Source organism: Capsella rubella, unplaced genomic scaffold (assembly GCF_000375325.1).
Source record: "Capsella rubella cultivar Monte Gargano unplaced genomic scaffold, Caprub1_0 scaffold_5, whole genome shotgun sequence".
NCBI classification, from domain to species: Eukaryota; Viridiplantae; Streptophyta; class Magnoliopsida; order Brassicales; family Brassicaceae; genus Capsella; species Capsella rubella.
The window spans coordinates 8471218-8496583 of NW_006238919.1; the positions used below are offsets into that span (position 1 = coordinate 8471218).

A 25366-nucleotide genomic window follows, 5' to 3' on the forward strand; every position below is an offset into this window, starting at 1 on the left:
AGGTGATGATCTACTTATTAATCGGAACTAAAACATTACTGAACTAATTACAACCAAAGAGCATAGCAGACTTTTGAGAACTAATCCACCATGACCACAGAGAGATATAAAATGTATACCAGTGTTTAAGTACGACGAGGTACGTGAGGAATGTTAGTAGACACGCTGGTGAAGCTCCGAGGAAGACGAAGCAACGGCGGAGAAGCCCGATTCCGGCGGAGAGAAGAGGAGGTCGAGGTATCGACTTAGGGATTTATTTAGTTTTTTTAGTTTTTTTTTTTGGGCAGAAAGGGATTCATTTAGCTTTTGACGTCGTATTGGTTAAAACTCTTTTTGAATTGAAGTCTATCAAGGTGGAAACAACAATGGTGAAGATTTTCACATTTTTATTGGTCAAACCGGAAATTGCTGTGAGCATAAAACCTTCTTTTTTATACCTTTTTCACCATATATTTATATACACACATCAATCGTATCAGAGAGAAATCAATACCGTGGAAATTGCTGTACAAACACAAAACAAAACGAGTCATGTGAGATTCGGAATGTGAGAGTGTGAGGCGTTTTAAAACTCAGCCTCCGAACTGACTCGAAAATCGAACCCCAAGTGTTGGTTTTATGTCATTGGTGTTGGCGTTGAGTTTTGTTTCCTTTATTGTGAACTTTAGCGCCTCCTCCTCTATACATCTTTGTGTGGCTGTTTTGTCCGTAGGATGAGTTCTTAACGCCTTTGGTTTCTGAGAGCGGGCTTGTTCTCGTTCCATATACTCGGTGTTGGTTTCTTGCACCATTGGATGATGGTACTGAAGTGACAGCGCGTGGACTGTTGTATGACCCGTTTCTCACAGTGACAGCACGTGGACTTCCATAGAACGGTTGCACAGTCGGGGTGGTGGCCCCGTTGATGAGTCCAGCTCGCGGGCTACCAAATGGACTTCTTGTGTTGGCCAACATTTCCTGGTTAATAAGAATTTTTGCAAGCCAGATAAGTGAGATTGAAATTTAACTCAATGGCATCTGAGTTCGATCTTATTTAAATACATGAAGAAGAAATGGAGTGTTATATATGTACCCTTTGAGGAGCCTTGTAAAAATTGGGACCTATATGGGAAGAGACCAATTGAGGAGAAGAACTGTTCACAGTTTGTGGATAAGAGACTCGGCGATGATTGCCTCCTGTGTCATTCCGTGAAGCTGGTCTGCTGCCACCAACCCAACCATCGTGGCTTTTCCTAAGATTGACAAATGCAGGTGGCTCCTGTCCCATGAAGTAGTAAGAGCTGTGGTGTTCCTCTCTGCATAGAGTAGGAGTTGGAGCCCATTGTTGTCCTTTCGAAGAAGGGTCTTGATAACTCTGGAAAGTGCAGGAGGATTTAGAATATGAGTGGCCCATGAAAGGGATGTTTGCAGGTATGAAACTTGGTGTCTGTTTCCGATAAGGAAGTCCTGGCAACGACCCTATACTACTCCAGTCTTCAATTGTGATTCCTTGTTTTGCAGCAAGGTCAAACACTTGTTTCTCTTCAACTCCTAAACCCATGAGCAAATTCCATAGGTTTCTCTGGGCTTCTCTTTGGTTGTAAATGATTTGGTCTCTCATCGCCATTTCGAACTGTAGTTCGGTATTACCCATCCCCTACATTTTTAAAAAGAAAGAAACAATGTGAAATCAGTTGTGTAAGTGCCTCAGGGTCAAGAAAATGAGAATTTGCTTTGTTCACTTCACTCACCAGGAGCTTATACTGATTGAGAATATGCAGATAAGTTTTGTTTCCGTTGTTATTTATTGCTTCATTGAGCATATCCTGTAGTTTGCAGCGATGTCTTTCATTTTCTTCAATTTCCTGTAAACGTAAAGATTATAAGGATGATTTGCAATGACAATGATTAAGTGCAGAGTTGAAATATATGATAAAGAAAAGAGTTTACTCTCTGATAGTTAACACCGGCTTCATCATTGTCACGGATATTATCAAGTATTACTTGTCGTCTGCTACTTAGAGCTTCGATGACATCTTTCTCCGTTGCCTATAGAAAGAGAAGAGGTTACAGTAATGCAATATATTGACCTCTGAATTAGGAGAAGCTTTATCACCTAACCTGTTTCGCAATTGCATCATCAAGATGCTGAAGTTCAGCGCGATTTCTCAGATTAGTTTCCTCAAGCTCAAATAAAGCCTTCTGTAAGTTTATACGGTCCTGAACATTTTCACTAATCTGGTGACTTAAACCATCCAACCATGAAAGTTCACGTTCAACACCTCTTTCATAAGGTTTGATGCTTAGCTGCGACTCTTTTTCTGCTAGTTGTTTCTTCAGCTGAGAAACCTCACTCTATGAAACCAAAGGTCTGAGTTATATACTGCCACTATATTCATTTTGAAACAAAAGCAGATATAAGTATTAACTTACTTGAAGATTATCGATCATTCGTTGGTAGTCTGACATATGAGTGTCGATGGTACCAATATTTTTCTAAAGTGCATGAAAAGTGAATAGTAAGTACTTGCTGAAATAATCTCGTCAACTAGAATTATTCAAATGAAATTTATTGTCACCTGAATGTGTGTTTTTATCTCCTTTGCTCGGTCAGCATATTTCAATGTGTTCACAGTATGATGATACTGACTATCAGCAGGTGATATAGTTGCAACCATCACTGTCTGAGAGTTCCCACTCAGACCATCTTTAAGAATCCGCGTAAGTTTGCTGAAATTGAACATTTTTATGTCAGCAAGAAAGAATACTAACCTAAGATAGAAAGATCACATATCCACTTATACCTGTTTCTGTATGGGACATAAGCAAGGCCCTTTTTGTGTTGCTTCCCCAAAGCGTTTATACAATTTGCTAGTGCAAGGAGTGAGCGATTAATATTAGCTCCATCCCTCAGTTTTTGACCTCCATTGTTCGTCTCAGCAGCTCTTTCACTGCCAGCAAGATCAACAAGGGCGAGTTTCCCTCTCATGACTTGATTTTGATTCTTTTGCCTTCTTTTTACTGCAATCTCCAGAACTGCGTGGGATCTGGTAATTGACAGGGAAGTACATATAGGTAATAAGTCACCACGAGTTCATTTTCAAGAAAGTTTCCATTACCATGCAGGAAATTACTGAAGGAAAAAAATTGTGAGATATAGATATTTAGAAGCAACAAGCTTCGAGCATTAACAGCTTATTCGGGAGGTAGCATCCGCTCACCTTGATGACGTTCCATTCATCTCCGTGCTCTCAGTTTTTCGTCTACTGTTCCCTAAGTTTAGTAGTTCAAGAATGCGATCAGCAGAAAAGACCTACAAAATAAACATTTTGACTAAGAACCCTAGATGTGAATGACAAAAAGGTTTCAATGGAGCAAATGAAACAGTGATAAAAGTCTGGTTTTCCTCTTCATCAGCAGAGAATTCTGATAGAAATACTTACTGATACAAAATGGAAAGCAGAGAAAGAACTCTAAATCTAAACAATCCTACACTATATATTCTGCTACATAACATGATTAGAATCAGGGTTTAAAAGTGATCTCTACAAATCAGGTTTAATAGTTCACTACGGAATGGTCCTATTGCATCTAAAAAGAAAAGTAAATGGACCTTAATTGATCGCAGGCCAGCAACTACTATCCCCTGCTCTGGATCCTCTCTGAGCTCCAAATGACCAGATGATTTTTCAAGCAGATCATATATAACCTGAGTTGCAGTGGAGATTAAATAATATGGGAGAAGGAGTAATACTATATAATGGAAAGCACACAACAGAACAAACAGCAAAACCCAATTTAATCAGACTAAGCCTTACTTACTTCATTGTAGACTTCAAGATATGAGCAAGTGACTTCAAACTCATCTGAGCTCTTGTCACTCTTGATCATATCAAAAATGGTATTCAGGCTGAGAACCATCAATCCAGGATCACTTCGAGTTCCAACCATTGTATATGTTTTGCCACTAAAAAAAAATTGCATCATTGCGTCAGATAACAAAAACTTTCCTAGTAACGCATAACATGAATGTACTTGTACTACTTGCGAAATCCAATATATGCAACATACAATCAGAGGTCCTTTACATAACAACAATACCTTCCAGTGGAACCATAAGCAAACACTGTAGCATTGAGTCCTTGAACAACACCGGAGATCACAGAAGACATACTCCTATAGACATTCTGAAAAACCAATAGCCAATACATGTTTAGAGATCATAGCTCTATATCCGAAAACACAAACCTTAAACCACAAGTCAAAAATAAACCCACAACTTCATTCACTTCAAAATAAAAGTCATATACACACTACGAACCTTAACGTTTCAAGGAATTTCTCAAAGACATAAACGAGAGCCAAAGATCCTCTAGAAATTCACAAATTCCCAGAGAAAACAAACCTTGTTCGTGCTCTCAGGGCCAAATGCATGATCAAAACAATACTTCTTCTCTTTAGTCCGATTCTGAATCCGGTCAAGGTAATCCTTCGATAAGTCAGGGTCCAACACAATCACTTCCTAAAATCGGAAAACAAAAATTAGGTCGAAATTTTCAAATCGAGAGAGCTAAAACTGTAGAAAAAATACTGAAGATACCTTAGAATTATTCACACGAACAATGTCTCTACCACGTTCTTTCTCCATTAGCGGTCTACATTTCACAGCGACCTACCGGAGAAAACACAGAGAATTCAACCGGTTAAAGAAAATTCAGACGAATTAAACCGGAAAATTTTCTTACGAGAGAGCTAACCGTGAGTGTAGTGGTCTTCTTCGCAGCTGGAGCTCTAATGCTTGGCATTTTCGTCTGTAGAGAGCGAAAATTTCCCCAATGCCAGGTTAAATTTTCCGGGAAAATAACAGAGTTTTTTTTCTCGGAAACTTAACAACAGAGCCTCTCTTCTCTCTCAAACGATCAGAGAGACAAACAACAAACTCACTGCTAAGAAAATGCGAAAACAAAAATCTCAAGCAAAGAAGAAGAAGAAGAAGAAAAATTCAGCTGAGCTAAAAAAAGGATAGAATTCAAAAAAAATGTTTGATAATTTCAAGATTCTCTCTCTTTGTAAAATTTTCACCGTTTCAAAATTTAAGCTGGAAAATATATAAATTCAATAAATGCTTGAGAGAAACGATATTTGATTTTTATTTTTATTTTTTTATGAAGAAGAGGGAAAAATAAAGATCGTGCGAGAGGGATATTAAGAAAAGATCATATGTGTGACGGTGTATGTTATTTAAGATGTGGGAAATGTCATCTTCAGCCGTTGATTTTGTATTTGAACGGTAAAGATCGATATTTATATCGAAGTAGAATGGTTTTTTTTTTGTGGATGGATCGGGTATTATTAGTTAACTTTAAAGTTTTGATTAATTGCGATTTAATTTTTAGTCGAACAGCTTTTCAATTTGGAGTTTTGTTAGCAAATTGATTTTTAAACTAATTTAACTTTGATGGAAGTTGTGAACTCTGTACACGACGTGCCATCTAATACCATATGTTATACGAGAGATATGCTGACGTGACGTTTTAAACAATTTCTTTATCTGCTAAATATAATAGTTATTTTCATAAAATAGGTTTTTCTCTGTTGACAAGATATTTTCTTTTACTATTTGTTCATTTGATTACAAGTATCGAAGATTCTTAAGATGTTTCTCACGAATGTGAATTTAACCGAACCGACAATTTTGTAGTATTTGTCTACATGTAATTAGGCCTAAACATAAATTGGATCCAGTTAGTAAATAAAGTTTAGGCAGATTATTAATGATCTTTCCAAAATCATATAGTTTTTTTGTTTTGTTTCGACCATCTTGTATACATTACATTACCAGTTAAATTATTATTTTATAGTATGCATTACTACTACCCACATTGATAGAAGTATGGGTACTCACACCAAATTTATTTATCTATAATTTAATATGCATGCTTCTATAAAATTCAACTTGTGAAGTTTATAACTATCTCACCGAAGAATTAATAATCGATCGATTATATAATCATTTGCTATATTCTGCTAGAGCAATAATTAAACACTAAAACTTCAAAGTTTAGAACTTAAAGAAAAAAAACCTTCAAAATTTAGAAGAAGTGTGAAAACTGAATTATGGGAGTATTATTTTGTTTTGAATGCGAGTGAGCTTTTTGGGTTAACGAGGCAATGAGACTTGTGTAATTGTGTTTCTCTCTATGTGATCGTGGTTCAAGTTTACATATTAATTAACTAATCGTTTCATACAATATCATTAACTTCTACTGTGTAATTCAGCTTTGCTCAAATGGGGTAGACAAAAAAAAATGAGGGATAGTGGTAGTTTGTAAGTCTTGTTACCTGTTAGTTGATTTGTTTGGTCGGTAAATAGAAAACTAAATCTTTATTAAATGTCAATAATAGCCTAACTTCTTATTTATTTTGTCAAATTACGAGTTGAAAATACCACAACAAAAATGAATAAATTGAATGTCGTTGAATATAAATATGATTTTTACAACATACTACAAAACTGACTCCACATGATAAAGTTAAGATTCTTAAACTAATTGAAGCTAAATTTAAGGTAAAGCTGCAAATTTTACTTTCTCTGTTCCTAAAAAAGATTACTTTTAGTGAGTATCTTATTTTAGTTCTGGTCTTCTGGATTTATAAAGCTTTTGTGTTTAAGAAAGAAAGAATAAAAAATTATAAAGACTCTGAACCAGTGAGAGGGATCGAGCTAAGATATCGACCACGTGAGCCGCACGTGAAACTAATTCCAATTTACTAAACACTCAAAAGATACCCCCAATACTATCAATTCTTGCAATTTACACCCTACCATTTCATTTAAAATGAATCAGGGTTTATCCAAAAACACTGGATCGTCGTCTCTCTCCTTGGACAAAAGCCCCCTTCTTCAAAAACCCTAATCAGCCATATCAAATCTTCTTAATTTCGATTTAAATTTTCAAGAAAGAACATTTCTTTACCATACCCATGGCAGAAGAAGTTCCAGCAACAGCATCATTCACTCCATACGTCAACGCCCAAACCCTAACCACACACGAACGCGCCGTCTCCTCCGTTAAATTCTCCGCCGATGGTCGCCTCCTCGCTTCCGCCTCCGCCGACAAAACCATCCGCACTTACTCCATCAACATCGACGGAGACTCGATCGTCGAGCCCGTACGAGAATTCGCTGGCCACGAACATGGTATCTCCGATGTCGCCTTCTCTGCCGACGCGAGGTTTATAGTCTCTGCTTCCGATGACAAAACCTTAAAGCTATGGGACGTTGAAACTGGTTCGTTGATCAAGACGCTGACTGGTCACACCAATTACGCCTTCTGTGCCAATTTCAATCCCCAGTCCAATATGATTGTATCTGGCTCGTTCGATGAAACTGTTCGGATCTGGGATGTTACAACGGGAAAGTGTTTGAAAGTTCTTCCCGCGCATTCTGATCCTGTTACTGCTGTTGATTTTAATCGAGATGGGTCTCTTATTGTGTCCAGTAGCTATGATGGGTTGTGTCGTATATGGGATGCTGCGACTGGTCATTGTCTGAAAACACTGATTGATGATGAGAATCCTCCTGTTTCCTTTGTTAGATTCTCTCCCAATGGCAAGTTCATTCTTGTTGGCACACTGGACAACACTCTGGTGAGTATAACTTCTTCTCCTTCATATTGTAAGATTTTGCTGAATTCATCTCAGAGATTTTGATGTTTCTTATGATTACTCGTTTTGCTAAGCATGGAGATTTAGGAAGAGCGTTTGAACTTAGATTCTTGGTGTTAATAGAAGTTTGATGTAGGAGAAGTCAATCCAAAGCTATTTGAAGAAGTGTTTTCTAGTTTAAGGATATTTCTCTTTAAGGAAAATGTTGATAGCTTTAGTATAGTTCTGTTTTTGGTTGATGTTTCAAAGGGTTGTGGCTTCGAAGATACATCTTCTTTTGGTGTTTGATTTATTTGCATCTATATTCTATAGGGTCATTGGAGTATATATTCTCATGCAACGTTATTAATCCACTGATCTCTCCACGGTTTTCAATTTTGCAGAGGTTGTGGAACATTTCGTCTGCTAAGTTTCTTAAAACATACACTGGCCACACGAACGCACAGTATTGCATTTCCTCTGCGTTCTCTGTCACAAATGGAAAGCGGATAGTCAGTGGATCCGAGGACAATTGTGTATACATGTGGGAGTTAAACTCCAGGAAACTGCTTCAGAAACTTGAAGGTCATACTGAGCCCGTCATGACCGTAGCTTGCCACCCAACAGAGAACTTGATCGCATCAGGCTCACTCGATAAGTCTGTAAAAATTTGGACACAGAAGAAAGAATGACTATCTGTTCAGAAATCATCCATGTGGGTAATGTATGCATGCCTCCTTCAAGCTGTAATCATCTATTGCTCCCTAGTCTTGTTAGATTGACTCTAGCCTCATTTTGTAAAAGTCCCATTTTTGTTTCGTCTGAAATAGTTCATACAAGAAGTGTGAGACCGTTGTAATAGTTATCTGTGTGACTCTGAACTGTTTAAGTTAGGTTTAAAGGCAAAGACAAAACTCCTTGAATCCTGCAAGTCCAAAAGAAATTGAGAGAGCGAGCAAAACACTCAATAGCAGGGTTTGTTTCTCTTTTCAAACATTGCATGTATCAAGTTGATGCCATGCTTCTGTGTTCCTTACAATACTATTGGTTTAAAAGTATTTCAGGATGTTCATACGAATCATATTGATGGTGGTTCATGGGTCAAAGTACACATATATGACTAAATGTAGATAATGTATGGTAGTTGGTTCTTGGTTGGGCCATGATGATGAAGCTTATGGTCCCCTGGTTGGTTCTGTCCCATTTTTTTTCCGATTTTCATATTTTCATTTTTATCGTAAAGTCTTTTTTTTTTACCCTAGAAAATTTTGAAAGGACCACCTGAAAAATTTTCAATTTCGAAACCAAGAAAAAACAAAAAGATGACTTTGTGACCTTTGTTCTGTCTTTTTGCTACAACCAGTGGGTTGCTTTTACAGCGTGTCTTTCTGTTTTGCATGATTCAACAGAAAGCAACAGTTCCTAGAGACTGAGTCCTGTGTTTTTGTGTGTCTCTCCTAAAACATACAAAGAATCAAATTTTAGCTTTGGTTCTTTCTGTAAAAACTCTTTAGATTAAAAAAACAAAAAACTTGAAATGAGCAAAGATTGAAATTCAAGAATGTGATAGTAGATTAGTCGCAATCTTGTAGAAGAGGATAGATATTGAGAAGAACAGAGGAATGTAAACCCTAGTGTTTCGTTCATCTCTTCCCTTCTCTTAAATGAATAAATCCAACGTTTAGTAAAGTTACCTTTCCTTTTCCGATAGTTGCGATTGTATTCTTACAAAACCATTGGTCAATAACTCAATACGTAACTCGAGATAACGTAGGATATATTAAGTTCGTATGTCTTAGTTATAGTTTGTTAATACTTTTGTCATAGCAAACAAAGATTGTTAGGTTTGGTGCTAAACATAATTTACTTTGTCAGATTAAGTACTAAATACGTAATCAAGCTTAACAACCGAATCTTTTCAATACACACACTAATCCAAAAGTGCATCTCTTCCAAATTTACACACACAAAAAAAGAAGACCTTTCCTAACACGTGGTTACCATTTCCTATCATTCCAAAGTAAATATAGAAATGCCTCCATTATTGTAAGTGATCCTTATTATAAAATTTTTCACTAATTTTAGTTTATTAATTAGTGCGTTGCAGATGAACAAATTATTTAATAGGTCCGGGTCCATAAAGAAGACAACAAAAATTCACCTAATATGAGTACGACTTATTCCAGTGGCTATATTTTTACCTAAACCTCTTGTCCAGTACTCCAGTGACCCAAAAAAAAAAAAATCTAAATTTTGGTATTCCATATATCTGCTATTCTTTATCATTTACAATAATTTAGAACACTACTTATTTTTAATTCCAAATTTGAAAAATCAATTGTTAGAAAGTGATATGTTTGGGTCACTGGACAAACGAAACCATTATTGTTGATCAGAGATTCAGAGTGAACTACTGTGGTAAACTGGCAAAAGATGAAAATGATGCACATAGGACTGTATTCACTGACTCTACCCTTCCATTAATACAAACTTACGATCATATCCCTTACCCATCTCTCGAGGCTCTTATCAGAGGTCCCGTGCATCATCATATGAACATATCTCAGGGTCGTTCTCGTCACTGTTTTACAGTTGATGATCATCATCAGAGACTGGCTCTCTGGTTTTTGTGTCGTCGATCCATGCCTTGTTGTTTGAGGTCCTTGATGGTATAAATGTGATTACCATGCCGTTCCAATGGTGCTTTTGGTCTTTTAAAGTTGCTATACTAGTATCTTCTCGTTAATAAGCGTCTCTCTCGATAAATCTCGGTAAGTTTATGATCCCTCTGTAACATCAGGACCGTTCATCCTGCACATCATCATTAAATTATTTCATTATGGTTTTGTCTTTAATCTTTAAAACATCTTTATGAATTTATTGTTTCCCTTTTGATATTGCATTATTGGAGGTTGATATTCATACAATGCATGTGTAATAGTACTATTATTAATGTCTACAGTTGCTTAATATATGGCGTAATTTGTCAAGATTTGGTAAACATCACGTTTCAAACACAACAAGGCTCCAAAACAAAATTAATGAAAACATTCTCTCATGTAATTTATCACTAGATTTGGACCCGCACGTACGTGCGGGATTGATTTCAAAAACAAAATTTGTTATAAAATTTTCAAATATATTATGTACGTACGGGATTATGTTTGTAAACGTAACTTTTAGGAATTTTATTAACATTTATAATCTAAACCAGTATCAAGTCAATATTTGATTTTTTTTTTAAATTAGGTTAAACAAAAAAACCGATACGATTTAGTTTTATTAAAGACAGTTGTACTTGTACCTTAAAAAATAGTAAAACAATTGTAGTTTGTCAATTTCGGGACATAAATCTTGTCTCGTGCGTCTTAATATGTCATGTTTTTCCATTCCATATGCATTTTAATTATTTACCCATTTGAGATTGTATATTTTAGTCAAACATATAAGAAAATAGGTCAATGATTTAGACTTACACATAAATGTAGGGTTCTATTTGTAGACATATTTATCCACTATAGCATTTATAACATAAACTAATATTGGTTTGCGTTCATGAAGTTTGTGAATGTCGGATCGACAGGATAGCAGATCCAGACTGAGTGTGAACCGTGAGCTATCAAATACGTCCGCTATGCATGCTCCACACTAAATACATATTAAAATATTTTGACCCGCAAAAAATACATTTCATGTAATCCACTTTAGTAAATAGCATGTCTTCATATGTTCTTCTTAAATTCACGTTACCCAAAATTTTCATCTCATATTCTATCATGAATAGTTTAGATGATTTTTTTTATGTTTCAAATTTCCCGTACCTGTTATTTCATGTTCTGATATTTGAAATAAAATAGTTAAAACTAAAATTAACAATTCAAATTTTTTGTTCATGTATCATACATGTTATTTGATATTTGAAAATTGAAATTGAATTTAGTCTCTTGATTTTATGATCTCCTCTCGTTACTTTTATTTCTCATCATGCTTTTTATGAAAAATAGTTTGGATAATATTTTATTTTTTCAAATCAATATTATTTCTATAAATATAGATAGATTTGTTTTTTTTAATTATCCTTTTAATTGTATATACTATGATCACTTTATACAAAATGCTTCCCTTTTAATAGTATAGATAGATATATAGTTTTTGAAAATATTAAAAAAAATAATTTAGATTAAATATGTTTAATTTCGAATTTAATTGAATATTTTTATGGTAATCAAATCAATATTATTTCCATAAATATAAATAGATTTGTTTTTTTTTAATTATCCTTTTAGTTATATATACTATGATCACTTTATACAAAATGTTTCCCTTTTAATAGTATAGATTCCTTTTTAATTCCATGTTACATGCTTATGTTTCTACATATGTACAAAATAATGATTTTCTTTTTCTAACACATACTGTATTTGATTATTACAAGTTTGTTTTCTATTTTCAGAAACTTTATGCGATTAAATTAACTAAATTATCGTTTCTACAAACCAAAGTTTCGTTTTAAGAAAATCTCCCTCCAAGAAAAATCCAAAAAAACATGAAATAATTTAGAATATAACATAAAAAAAAATTAAAAAAATCACGCCATCTTCATCATCTTCCTCACTTACCTCTCACCCTTTTTAAACCAAACCCTAACTTACACAGAACGAGAAAAAAAAAAGAGAGCCATGAAGCTTCTTCTTCTTCTCCTCCTCCTCCTTCTCCACATTTCTCATTCCTTCTCTCGACCAATCACAGAGCTCCAAGCTCTTCTCTCACTCAAATCCTCCCTCACCGGCGACGAACACTCACCTCTCAACTCATGGAACCTTTCAACAACCTTCTGTTCATGGACCGGTGTCACGTGCGACGTATCCCGCCGTCACGTGACCTCTCTCGACCTCTCTGGTCTTGACCTCTCCGGTACACTCTCCTCCGACGTCTCTCATTTACCTCTCTTGCAGAATCTATCACTCGCTGCTAATCAGATCTCAGGTCCTATTCCGCCGGAAATCTCTAATCTCTCCGAGCTTCGTCACCTCAATCTCTCCAATAATGTCTTCAACGGCTCGTATCCCGATGAACTCTCCTCTGGATTGGTGAATCTCCGTGTTCTCGATTTGTACAACAACAACTTGACCGGAGTTTTGCCTCTTTCAATCACGAACCTGACAGAGCTCCGGCATCTTCACCTCGGTGGTAATTACTTCTCCGGCAAAATCCCGGCGACGTACGGAACCTGGCCTGTCCTCGAGTATCTAGCGGTTTCCGGTAACGAGCTAATCGGAAAAATACCTCCAGAGATCGGAAACCTAACCTCTCTTCGTGAACTTTACATCGGGTACTACAACGCTTTCGAAGATGGTCTTCCACCGGAGATTGGAAATTTATCGGAGCTTGTTCGGTTCGACGCTGCTAATTGTGGTTTAACCGGAGCGATTCCGCCGGAGATTGGGAAGCTTCAGAATCTAGATACGTTGTTTCTTCAAGTAAACGCGTTCGCGGGAACATTAACTCAAGAGCTGGGATGGATTTCAAGCTTGAAATCGATGGATTTTTCTAACAATATGTTCACCGGCGAGATTCCGGCGAGTTTTGCGGAGTTGAAGAACTTAACGCTTTTGAATCTCTTCAGGAACAAGCTGTACGGTGCTATACCTGAGTTCATCGGTGAACTGCCGGAGCTTGAAGTGTTACAGCTTTGGGAGAACAATTTCACCGGTGGTATCCCTCAGAAATTGGGGGAAAATGGTAGACTAGTGATTCTTGACCTCTCATCCAACAAACTCACCGGAACTTTGCCGCCGAATATGTGCTCCGGTAACCGGTTAGTGACTTTAATCACTCTCGGCAACTTCTTGTTTGGTTCTATCCCGGACTCGCTTGGCAAATGTGAGTCTCTGACCCGGATCCGGATGGGTGAGAATTTTCTCAACGGGTCGATCCCGAAGGGACTTTTCGGGTTACCCAAATTATCTCAAGTGGAGCTTCAAGATAATTACCTCACCGGAGGGTTACCAATAAGTGGAGGAGTCTCTGGTGACCTTGGTCAGATCAGTCTATCTAATAACCAGCTCTCTGGTCCATTACCTGCGGCTATTGGAAACTTCTCTGGTGTCCAAAAGCTACTCCTTGATGGTAACAAGTTTGCTGGTCCGATACCGCCCGAGATTGGGAGGCTTCAGCAGCTATCTAAGTTGGACTTTAGCCACAATCTGTTTTCGGGTCGGATAGCACCGGAGATCAGTCGCTGTAAGCTGCTAACGTTTGTTGATCTAAGTCGTAATGAGCTCTCAGGTGATATTCCTAACGAGATCACGGGCATGAAGATCTTGAATTACTTGAATCTTTCGAGAAACCATCTGGTTGGTTCGATACCTGTGACGATAGCATCAATGCAGAGCTTGACATCTGTTGATTTCTCTTACAACAATCTCTCTGGTTTAGTTCCAAGCACTGGGCAGTTCAGTTACTTCAACTACACTTCGTTCTTGGGTAATTCTGATCTTTGTGGTCCGTATTTGGGTCCTTGCGGTAAAGGAACTCACCAATCTCACGTTAAACCTTTATCTGCTACGACAAAACTGTTACTCGTCCTCGGATTGCTCTTTTGTTCCATGGTGTTTGCTATTGTGGCCATAATCAAAGCTCGGTCCTTGAGAAATGCGAGTGAAGCCAAGGCATGGAGATTGACAGCTTTCCAGAGGCTGGACTTCACATGTGACGATGTCTTGGACTCTCTCAAGGAAGACAACATCATCGGTAAAGGCGGTGCTGGGATTGTCTACAAAGGCAGTATGCCTAGCGGTGACTTAGTTGCTGTCAAGAGATTAGCTACAATGTCCCATGGATCTTCCCATGATCACGGGTTCAACGCCGAGATTCAGACGCTAGGAAGGATCAGACACAGGCACATTGTGAGACTACTCGGGTTCTGCTCTAACCACGAAACCAATCTCCTAGTGTATGAGTACATGCCTAATGGTAGCCTAGGAGAGGTTCTTCATGGAAAGAAAGGAGGTCATTTACATTGGGACACACGTTACAAGATCGCTCTCGAAGCAGCCAAGGGTCTTTGTTATCTCCATCACGATTGTTCCCCTTTGATCGTTCATAGAGATGTCAAATCCAACAACATCCTCCTCGATTCTAACTTTGAAGCTCACGTCGCCGACTTTGGTCTCGCCAAGTTCTTACAAGATTCTGGAACTTCTGAATGTATGTCCGCCATTGCTGGCTCCTACGGCTACATCGCACCAGGTTAATACATATACTCACACTTTGTAGTTTGGCATTTAATCAAACATTTGGTGAGTGTAAAAATCTCTCAACTATTTTGTTGTTCCTTGTATGTGCAGAATACGCGTATACGTTAAAGGTAGATGAGAAGAGCGATGTGTATAGTTTCGGTGTTGTTCTTCTGGAACTCATCACCGGGAAAAAACCCGTCGGAGAATTCGGCGACGGCGTCGATATCGTTCAATGGGTTAGAAGCATGACGGATTCAAATAAAGACTGCGTGCTCAAAGTGATCGATCTTAGACTCTCTTCCGTACCAGTTCACGAAGTAACGCACGTCTTCTACGTTGCGTTGCTCTGCGTTGAGGAACAAGCGGTGGAGCGGCCGACGATGCGTGAAGTCGTTCAGATTCTCACTGAGATCCCAAAGTTGCCTCTTTCAAAGCAGCAGGAGACGGAATCAGACGTGACGGAGAAAGCTCCGAGGATGAATGAATCGTCGCCAGACTCAGGAAGTCCACCGGATCTTCTCAGTAATTAGATTTTCCGGCGATTGGGTTTTGGTGATCGAGGGGCAAATTTGTCATTTTTGCTTGTGGTCCACTCACTCTCCACGTCCTTTCGGTATTAAAAAGTTCAATTAAGGAGATTTGGAGTTAATTACTTAATTACCACTCCTTGTCTTAGTTCGGCTAAAACTCTTTCAAGGTTGTTTTATTTATCTCTATTTAAGTATTAACGATGTCACAAATATATTAGTGGTAGTTTTATCCTTTGGTAGGAGTTTTGAATATGTAAATTAAAGTTTGATTCTTAATTAAGAATTTAATTTGTCTTAATACTCTCAAATAAACACTAGTAGTAGTATTATTTTGTTTCCGTTAGTCTTTAAATGAAACTACTAGTTTGGAATCTTGAACATTAACATATTCCATTCTCACAGTTGGCTTTTACTACCGTTTTGGATTGTATCTGGTCGTTGTAGCTGGTTGTGTCACAACAAGACATTCCATGTGAAGAAAGAAAATAAAAAACAGAGAGTAGGAGGAAACTAAGGTATGAATGTGTTCTTGTGTGGGACTGAAGGTAAGGGAGAAAGTGAAAGCTCACTCACAATTTGCTAACAATTATTGCAAAATGTATGGGTAGTGTCTTAATGAATTCAGATGGTCCTAAGATTTTTTTTGCCCCAAAATCTCATCTTCCCTTGTCTTGAAGCAAAAATCTAAATATAGAACCAAACATTTATGACATCTCTCTCTCATTAATTATAAGCCATGTATATTCAAACTTTTGATTTTGACCCATCAAAAACCAAATCCTTTGGTGTTGTTGCTATCTATCCTTTGATATCTAGTATAGTAATTTTCTTCCATAACCGTCCATGGCTATTATTTAGAGACGAAAGATAACAATAAGAATATTAGTTTTATGATATTTTGGATGTATTATTCCCAAGTGTTAAGCTTCTACCATAGTCATTTACTTGAGTTTTCGGACCGAGGTCCATCAAAACTCAATTGGCGAAGAATAAGAAGGGGAAGAAAAAGAACAACAAGAAGAAGAAGTATATTCTGATAATGTTTCAGAAACTAGCTAGATTTTGTAATTTTGTGTTTGAATTGGAACGTTTGTTTCCTTTCTTCAGTCTTCATTGGTTTTACCGACACACACAACATTTGTAAGAGAATCCAAAATGCTGTTATACAGATTCGTTTATCGCTTCAGAAATCAAGGAAAGTTCAACATATCAAAGATGCTACTAAACAAGAGCAATAATCCAAAAGTGTATAAACATATACATATAGGCTACTTTCTTCTTATTACAGCAAGCACAACACAGCACAAACAAAGCTTAAATCTATTGGGCTTGCACCCTTCTCTGAGTTGGGTTTTAGGCTCGAACCAGATAAATTTGGGCTAGGCCCATTTTATTTACAAGACGGAGGATGGACTAAAACCGCATGGAACTCGTGTTCTTTTTTGAACTTATCTAAGTCGTTGGTGAATGGTGGTGAGCAATCACTTTTGTTTTTTCTTTTTCTTTTTTTGCAAAACCATTTTTGGTCTTTATAATATTTTTCTTGACCATATGTTATGTTATATTCGGTCTTAAATTATTTTCGGCCTTATTTCCTTTTGCTACTGTCAAAAGACTCTCATTTTCTTGTTAATAATCTATTTCTGTTTTAATTGTTTATAGTTCATGTCAATCCTATTGGAGTATGACGACAACAATAATAATAACAAAACTATAGTTTTCTCTTAGTCAACTACAAAAAAAAAAAAAAAAAACTAATTTGATAATTCCGTATCTTACACGATCAATTTTTCCTTGTAAATATTTGAAGTACAATTGTTTCTATGTTTTGTATTACATGTTCTATTATCAATATTGTTTTTAATAAATTTCAATTTAATTCCAGTCAAACCTATTGTTAGACTACTAATAAGGGTTATTGAGTCTATGATAAAGTAACATTTTTATCTGTTTTATAATATCTAAAATAATATTTCAATGGGATGCTAATTTAAAAGTACACCAAAATTTTGAAACACAAGCTTACAAAATATCAAATCCAGTGTCAGAAAATATTTTAATGCAGAATTTAAAATCAACGTTTGAAATAATATTTAATTTGGTTATTGAATAACACCCACTAATATACAAATTAAAAATACTTTTAGGGCATAGAAAACAGAAACGAAACCACCAGAGAAAGCCTCCGTCTCCGTCTCACCCCATCGTATAAGAAAAAGAAAGAAGAAGAAGACACATAACACTTTCACACATTCTCAGAAGAAATGGAGAGAGCAGTAATCTCCCCTGGTCTTAATCAAAATTACTTACTTTTCCCTTCACGCGCCTTCTCCACGCGCCTCCACTCTTTCTCCTCTACTCGGAACTTATCGCCGCCGTCTTCCTCCTCCCTCAAGGTCAACTCTGTTTCTTCTCTGTTTTGTTTTATCGATTACTCTGTTTCGTTCGATTCCTCTACTCTTACCATCTGACCCATTTTCTCCGATTACATTTACAGCTTCATCATTCTTCGTCTTCTTCCTCTGTATTGTCCAGTGTCATCAATGGTGGTGCCTCCTTTACTCGATGCAACGCTGTGCTCTCCAATTCTTCCAGGTTTGTTGGAATCAGAATCAAATCTTTCGGTGATTGTCCGATTCTTCCAGGTCCACTTATATATATATGTTGTTGGGTTTATATCTGAATTAGTACGGAGGTGTCTGAAATAGCCGACATAGATTGGGATAACATCGGATTCGGGCTTAAGCCGACTGATTACATGTATGTGATGAAATGTGACATCGATGGAGAGTTCACAAAAGGTGAATTGCAACGTTTTGGGAACATTGAAGTCAGCCCATCTGCTGGTGTGCTCAACTATGGACAGGTTTGTTTCTTCGTTTTCTTCAAAGTCATCTCCTTTACTGTTACGAGTTTGCTCAAACTAAACTTAGTCTGTGTGGTTAAGGTTAAGCAATTGAACAATTTGTGGATTATGTTTTCATTGTTTCTTAAATGTCTGCCCTTTACTGTAGTTAGTTCAATGAAAAGAGTTTAATCTGTTGTAGTCGAAACAAATTTAGGAGGTTGAGGTTAGTTGCATTTCTTTTATCCGCAATTGATGATGAGAGATGCCAAGAGTGATGTGGTGGTGATTGGAACTTAGGATTACATGAGTCTTATTGGTTCATGCTCTTGTTTTGCCTGTTTGTAGGGATTGTTTGAAGGGCTAAAAGCTTACAGAAAGGAAGATGGTAATAGTATCCTCCTCTTTCGTCCTGAGGAGAATGCAAACCGTTTGAGAAATGGTGCGGAGAGGATGTGCATGCCTGCTCCAACCGTTGAGCAGTTTGTCGAAGCTGTGAAAGAAACTGTATTAGCAAACAAACGTTGGGTAATTATGAATCACACAGATGTTTTATGTCCCGATATGCAGAGGAAGTATCTATATATGTGTTTGCTGTTATGACTTTTATGTTTGTGTGATGTCTTGTTTTTAGGTTCCACCTCCAGGTAAAGGTTCCTTATATGTTAGACCGTTGCTTATGGGGACAGGAGCTGTTCTTGGTCTTGCACCTGCACCAGAATACACTTTCATTATCTACGTTTCCCCTGTTGGGAACTACTTCAAGGTCTTTCAAAGTTCCTCTTTCGATCAATTCCAAATATCTAAGACGAGATTTATTGTGTGTTTCTCCTTTTCTCTTAATGATGATATGGATATGTATAATGATGTCAGGAAGGTGTGTCACCGATCAATTTGATTGTGGAAAATGATTTTCACCGTGCAACTCCTGGTGGTACCGGAGGTGTTAAAACCATCGGCAATTATGCTGCAGTAAGTAAAAGCTGATTTTTTTAATATCTTGATTTTATCTGGACCAGCTTTTGTAACTCACACATACAACTTATAATTTAGGTACTGAAGGCACAGTCGATTGCAAAAGCTAAAGGATATTCTGATGTTCTGTACCTTGATTGTGTTTACAAACGATTTCTTGAAGAGGTCTCGTCTTGCAATATTTTCATCGTAAAGGTAAGGGAAAACGAATCTTTTGGAATCCGATGATACCTTGTAGAGTCTATAAGATGTCAAACCCCTTATCAGTCTAAATTCCTAAGGCGCAAGAGATGAGATTAAGACTCTGGCACCATCTCTTTTTCCTGAGCATTTACAAACATATCAAGCTATTGATACTCTTAGCAAGTGATTTTTACCAACATTTTCTTTGCCAGGATAATGTGATCTCTACTCCTGAAATAAAAGGAACCATTTTACCCGGGATTACACGGAAAAGTATAATCGACGTGGCTCGAACCCAAGGGTTTCAGGTAATCCCTCACCTTCCTCAGATTCTCAACAATACTCACATCTCTAAGATAGTAGCACCACTACTGGTTTGTGATCACAGTGCATGTTTATTCGATATCATTCAGGTGGAGGAACGGAATGTGACAGTGGATGAGTTACTAGAAGCAGACGAGGTTTTCTGCACGGGAACCGCTGTGGTTGTCTCTCCCGTTGGAAGCGTTACTTACAAAGGCAAAAGGTAAAACCATTTTTCTTTTGCATCCCCATTGAACAAAAGCTAATCCTTAAAAGTGGTAAAGCGTTCACCTTTTTTATTATGTCATAAGAGTTTTTTCTTTTTCTTTCCGAAACACAGAGTGTCTTACGGAGAAGGTACCTTTGGAACTGTGTCGAAGCAAGTGTACACCGTTCTGACAAGCTTGCAGATGGGTCTGATTGAAGACAACATGAACTGGACTGTGAATCTGAGTTAAGCCAGGCAAAAGCAATCATCAGTTCGGCTTATTGGTTTTGCTTTTCATTTTCTATATATGGTCTTGGAATGTTTAGAATCTGGTTAATCTAAAACTTGAGATCTTACAACTTAGATGGTTCAATATCATCAGTAGATGTTGTTACCCCATATTACCAATAATCATATATTTACATATGTGTTTCTGATTACATGTTGACATCCAATGGTTTCTCTCAAGTCTTAAAAGCACCATTCGTGAGACATGATTGATATCTAACAATCAAAAACGAAGAATCAAAGTAATAACCATTTATTTCAGATTCAAACTTATCAGTCAGCAGAAAAAGTTTGGGCAATAACAAGAACATAGTCTCAAGTCTCTAAAGAAGCGTGGACTTGGACTTGGACTTGGTACGACTTGAAAAGATGTCATGATTATCTCATGATTACGAGGTGATAACATGTCTTATCTACTAGATTAAAGTAGTAAGCATGACTTGAATTACTGAAGTCTTATATGTACTTTATAAATAGCACAAAAAAATAAAAGAGAGAGAGAGAGACGTGTGTTTTTCATGGGAACAACTTTTTTTTTTACCTTTAGGTACTTCCAAAAGACTTATTGGGTCCTTAATAATAGTAGCCAAAAAGACCAAATTATTGAAGTTTTTTTAAAGAAAAATATATGCTATACTCAATATATTCAAACCTCTTCTCATAGCCCTTTGATTCATATTAATGTAAAATTACAATCATCGTATCATTCTATAATCATTAACATTCATATGATTTTTTTTTTTTTTTTTTTTTGGACAACAACATGCATTACTCTCCCTGAAATTTCAATGGTGATCTCATTATATGTATATCATTAACACAAAATCGTTAAGAGTAGAGATGTTCTAATGTCTTTATCTAACTTTATGTTTTTGTGTGTTTATATATATTATGAAAAGTGGAAAGAAGAAGAGATGGCCAACGATACAAGACCAATTCCTACCAATGGGCAATGGGTGTTGAAATCTTCACAATTTTTGCCTTTTCTTTAACCCCTTAGCTTTAAAGTTCAAAACTTTATTTACTTTTTCAGTGATATTATCTTTTATAATTTTCATATAAAATGACATATAAGCAGTGAGAAAAAGATCTCAATAATTTGAATTGCTTAAGACTTTTCTTTTTCTTTAAGTGCTTTGACTTTTAAAAAACCTAATGTCCAATCTCAACTTAAGTCAATCTTTTTCGTTCATCTAGAAGCATCAGTCATTAGGTTTCAACTATGGCAGACAGTAAAATTACTAACTTGTGATTTTGGTTTACAGTCATATTCATGTTTTAGTAAAATTTTAGTTAGTTTTTCTTTTTAGCTCAGTTATATTTTTATGTATGACTTTTCAACAACTTATCTATCAATTTCATAACGAAATTACAATTTCATTGGACACATTTTTCTTCCATTCTAGTTACAAAACTCACCATTAGCAATGCCTAATCCGAATTTTTCTATTGAAATTTTTGGTTTGGTTTTCTGAAGACTTTGATTTTTTGAATTTAGATAAATAAGTATATTTAAAACATGAAAATCATTTTAGAAATGCACCATACCGGTGTACCAGTCTCCTAAATGCTTTGAACTATTTTTCATGGAGAAAGATTATTTAGTTTTCAGTAATTGTCTTCATATATATCCAAAAATAATCATAGAAAGACGAAAATCAAAATTTTACCATGGGAAAACACCATTGAAATCAATATTTATATTTCATACTAAGTGAGTATAGTGTAAATAGAACCATATATCGTATACTTTTATGATGCGAGTAATGTTTTTATTTATTATGGAATCCAATTTGTGGAAAATGTTCGTCATGATTGTTAATTAATATCATCATTTGAATTATATTAAAAAAAGAAAATTGCTACGTGATTAATTGCTAAGTGACTGTATAGTGTACTGTAATCTTGCTTATTGTTTTAAACTAGGATTAATAATTAGTTTACCTGATCCGGGTTAAAAATTTCTTCGGTTTGGCAAAATTTTGTTCACCTACCATAACGAATTTTCTCTTTTATTTTTTTAAAATCTACTTTAACTGGTACACATCCTTTCATTTACATCCACAAAAAGACTTAATTTAAAAGATCCTATACACAAGATATTAAAATTTAGGGATCATAAGTTACTTAGTCATGGTGTAAAGACTAAAGTTCGGTTAAAAACAATGTAATTTTTTAAATGTGAATTAGTACACATATAATTACATTTAGGTATAAACAAAGAGAAAATTCTTTGACGAATTGCGTGTGCAATGGTCTTCCTTATCTTGTCTCTACCATTTCTTAATTCCACTATTGTAATAGTATTTAATGTTGCTTGGTTTTATAATAACATTAAAATTTCCCAAAAGTTACTTTTTGATTTTTTTAGTTTATTAAAAAATTTCCTACTTTTTGACATATTTTCTTACAAAGACTTTTTGACATCTCCTCCAGCTATTATATTGTCTCCTTTTTTCTTTTCTGCATTCACATAATATTTCCCCTATATAGCTTACACACCATCATACCCACCAACATATATAATCTTGGTCATTGAGATAAACAAAGAAAGATATCAAGAACAATACCAAAGATCAAGAACAAGACTACTTTACTAGGAGAAGGAGAATATGGGAAGAGCACCTTGCTGTGACAAAGCTAACGTGAAGAAAGGTCCTTGGTCTCCTGAGGAAGATGCAAAGCTCAAATCCTACATTGAAAAGAGTGGCACAGGAGGCAATTGGATCGCTTTGCCTCACAAAATTGGTAACTAATATTTTTATAATTTTTCTCCTTTTTAATTCATAGTATATTTGATGATTCTGATCTCTCTTTGTGAAGAAGAATTGATAACTAAATTAGAGGCTTATTGCTTATAAAATTACTCTTGGTTTGATTAAGGTTTGAAGAGATGTGGGAAGAGTTGCCGGCTGAGGTGGCTTAACTATCTTAGACCAAACATCAAACATGGTGGCTTTTCTGAGGAAGAAGAAAACATCATTTGTAGCCTCTATCTTACTATTGGTAGCAGGTACTATTCATATACGTTATTCATATATATATATCTCATGTGGAAACACTTAAGCTAAGTAGTTATGTGATGATTCTTAAAGGTGGTCTATAATCGCTGCTCAACTGCCTGGACGAACAGACAACGATATTAAAAACTATTGGAACACGAGGCTTAAGAAGAAACTTATCAACAAACAACGCAAGGAGCTTCAAGAAGCTTGTATGGAGCAGCAAGAGATGATGGTGATGATGAAGAGACAACAACAACATCAACAACAACAACAAATTCAAACTTCTTTCATGATGAGACAAGACCAACCGATGTTCACATGGCCACTACATCATCAGGATGTTAATCAAGTACCAACTCTTGTCATGAATCAAACCAACTCGCTCGGCGACATTCAAGAAGATATTAAACCAGCGATCATGGTCAAGATCGAAGATCAGTTACTAGAGAGGGCAAACCCTCATCAAGATTCGATGACAAATGCTTTTGATCATCTCTCCTTCTCTCAACTCTTGCTAGATCCTAATCATAACAACTTAGGATCAGGAGAGTGTTTCTCAATGAACTCGTTCTTGAGCACCAACGCAAACTCTCCATTTCTCAACACAAGTATTGATCATCAATGGTTCGGGAAGTTCCAGGCCGAAACCATGGACTTGTTTTCAGGAGCCGCCACAAGTACTTCAGCAGATCAAAGCACCATAAGTTGGGAGGACATTAGCTCTCTTGTTTATTCTGATTCAAAGCAATTTTGTTGATTAATTAATCATTTCTCAATATGAAACATACATCATTATTATTATATTAATTGGAGTAATGCAAAACTGTAGGGTATGTATATTTGGAATTAATAACGATCTATTTTGTTACAATTTATTGATATGTACTTTAACTTGGTGGGTTTTAAAACAATATGTATAGAACTCATACATGAACATGATAGATCCTAACGAAGTAATCACATTAAGATAAACACAATTATGATATTGTTACTTTTTTAAAAGTAAGAACTTGCAATGTTCATATAGCTAGTGCGTACGTAAGAAAGAGTATCGTGTGCATGTGTTACGTTTCCATCTCTCTCTCTCTATATATATATATGAGACACATTAAAAAGAGGAATATATTAATGGTGCTTTTGTGTTCTTGGCACGTATATAAATGGTCGGATCCATATATATGTGAATTGGATACATTGATTGTATATATGTTCATCAAACTTTTTCGAATAATTGTTGTTTAATTAAGTAGGATCCCCTCGGATTCGTTAGGGATATTACCTGGATGTCGGATTGCCCAAAGCATTTAGCTGGAAACCATTGTTGATAACACCAATAAGAAGTAATTAATAATATGGATTTTATAAAGGATAAAAATACCTAACCATTTGACAAAAGATAAAGGTCTTGATTACCAAATAAATGAATGTGTGTAACTCTGAACTTCTCAAAGACATGACCTATCTCTCTCTCTTTCTCTTTTTTTCCTAGAAAGATCACTAGTCTGTTTCTTGTTTCCTCACAGAATCAAGGGATGATGTCATACGAAAATTCTCTTTCCCCTTACGAGTTTGGCACATTCGTTGCATATTCATAAAATCAAATCAAATTGAGAAAGTCCTAAAGTGACACTGTCGCTCACTTGAAAATATATGTATGTATTAAACCTTGAATTCGTCGTGTGTAATTTCGGTAAACAATACTTGAATTCACCTCTATGAATCTATGATTTAGAAAAAGGAAAAAGCATCAAGTCTTTAAGCTAGAACTAGACTAGACTTCACGGTTCAACAAAGAAAAGATATTATGTTTGAACTTCTTCGTATATTGATATTCAAAGAGTATTAAAAAAAAAAAAAAATACACACAATTTATCAAAAAAGAAAAGAAAAAAAGATAGATAGTATTAATACAATACTAGTATGTATTAGACAAGTCATTTGAATGTTCCAAACATTCTCTTCAAACAGCAAAATGACAAACATAATTATGCAATTATTCTTCCTTTAATTTATTATTTACAAATCACGCCTCCATAAATACACTAAATAGTAAGTAAAATATCGTTATATCCACAATTAGGAATCACAATGTTGTGCGTTACATACTGCCAACAAAAATTGCGGATACATCCAAATATCAAGAATCTTATTATATGCTTTTT

The 25366-nt window shown here is 35.9% G+C and overlaps 5 protein-coding genes across 5 annotated transcripts; 4 read left to right on the top strand and 1 right to left on the bottom strand.

Annotated features, from left to right (window-relative positions):
• Positions 1 to 411: 411 nt before the first annotated feature.
• On the bottom strand, positions 412 to 4997 carry LOC17885068 (kinesin-like protein KIN-8B). Its single transcript, XM_006290540.2, has 15 exons — positions 4737 to 4997; positions 4580 to 4651; positions 4385 to 4501; positions 4081 to 4166; positions 3802 to 3946; positions 3593 to 3688; positions 3201 to 3292; positions 2784 to 3026; positions 2559 to 2709; positions 2413 to 2475; positions 2101 to 2334; positions 1930 to 2028; positions 1731 to 1844; positions 1073 to 1636; positions 412 to 957 (listed from the first exon to the last, which is right to left on the bottom strand). The coding sequence occupies exons 1-15, from the start codon at positions 4782 to 4784 to the stop codon at positions 622 to 624; spliced, it is 2460 nt and encodes an 819-aa protein (XP_006290602.1). The 5' UTR covers positions 4785 to 4997; the 3' UTR covers positions 412 to 621.
• A 1861-nt stretch (positions 4998 to 6858) lies between these two features.
• Positions 6859 to 8549, top strand: LOC17886358 (COMPASS-like H3K4 histone methylase component WDR5A). Its single transcript, XM_006291451.2, has 2 exons — positions 6859 to 7629; positions 8031 to 8549. Exons 1-2 carry the CDS (start codon positions 6964 to 6966, stop codon positions 8316 to 8318), a joined length of 954 nt encoding a protein of 317 aa, XP_006291513.1. The 5' UTR covers positions 6859 to 6963; the 3' UTR covers positions 8319 to 8549.
• A 3622-nt stretch (positions 8550 to 12171) lies between these two features.
• LOC17885942 (leucine-rich repeat receptor-like serine/threonine-protein kinase BAM2) lies at positions 12172 to 15695 on the top strand. The gene is made up of 2 exons (XM_006290486.2): positions 12172 to 14877; positions 14976 to 15695. The coding sequence occupies exons 1-2, from the start codon at positions 12306 to 12308 to the stop codon at positions 15395 to 15397; spliced, it is 2994 nt and encodes a 997-aa protein (XP_006290548.1). The 5' UTR covers positions 12172 to 12305; the 3' UTR covers positions 15398 to 15695.
• Positions 15696 to 17549: 1854 nt separating this feature from the next.
• On the top strand, positions 17550 to 20351 carry LOC17887394 (branched-chain-amino-acid aminotransferase 3, chloroplastic). Its single transcript, XM_006291137.2, has 10 exons — positions 17550 to 17793; positions 17895 to 17992; positions 18086 to 18263; positions 18591 to 18770; positions 18877 to 19008; positions 19116 to 19214; positions 19296 to 19412; positions 19613 to 19708; positions 19814 to 19926; positions 20044 to 20351. The coding sequence occupies exons 1-10, from the start codon at positions 17662 to 17664 to the stop codon at positions 20159 to 20161; spliced, it is 1263 nt and encodes a 420-aa protein (XP_006291199.1). The 5' UTR covers positions 17550 to 17661; the 3' UTR covers positions 20162 to 20351.
• A 2345-nt stretch (positions 20352 to 22696) lies between these two features.
• Positions 22697 to 24055, top strand: LOC17885552 (transcription factor RAX3). Its single transcript, XM_006292456.2, has 3 exons — positions 22697 to 22947; positions 23083 to 23212; positions 23295 to 24055. The coding sequence occupies exons 1-3, from the start codon at positions 22812 to 22814 to the stop codon at positions 23959 to 23961; spliced, it is 933 nt and encodes a 310-aa protein (XP_006292518.1). The 5' UTR covers positions 22697 to 22811; the 3' UTR covers positions 23962 to 24055.
• Positions 24056 to 25366: the final 1311 nt, after the last annotated feature.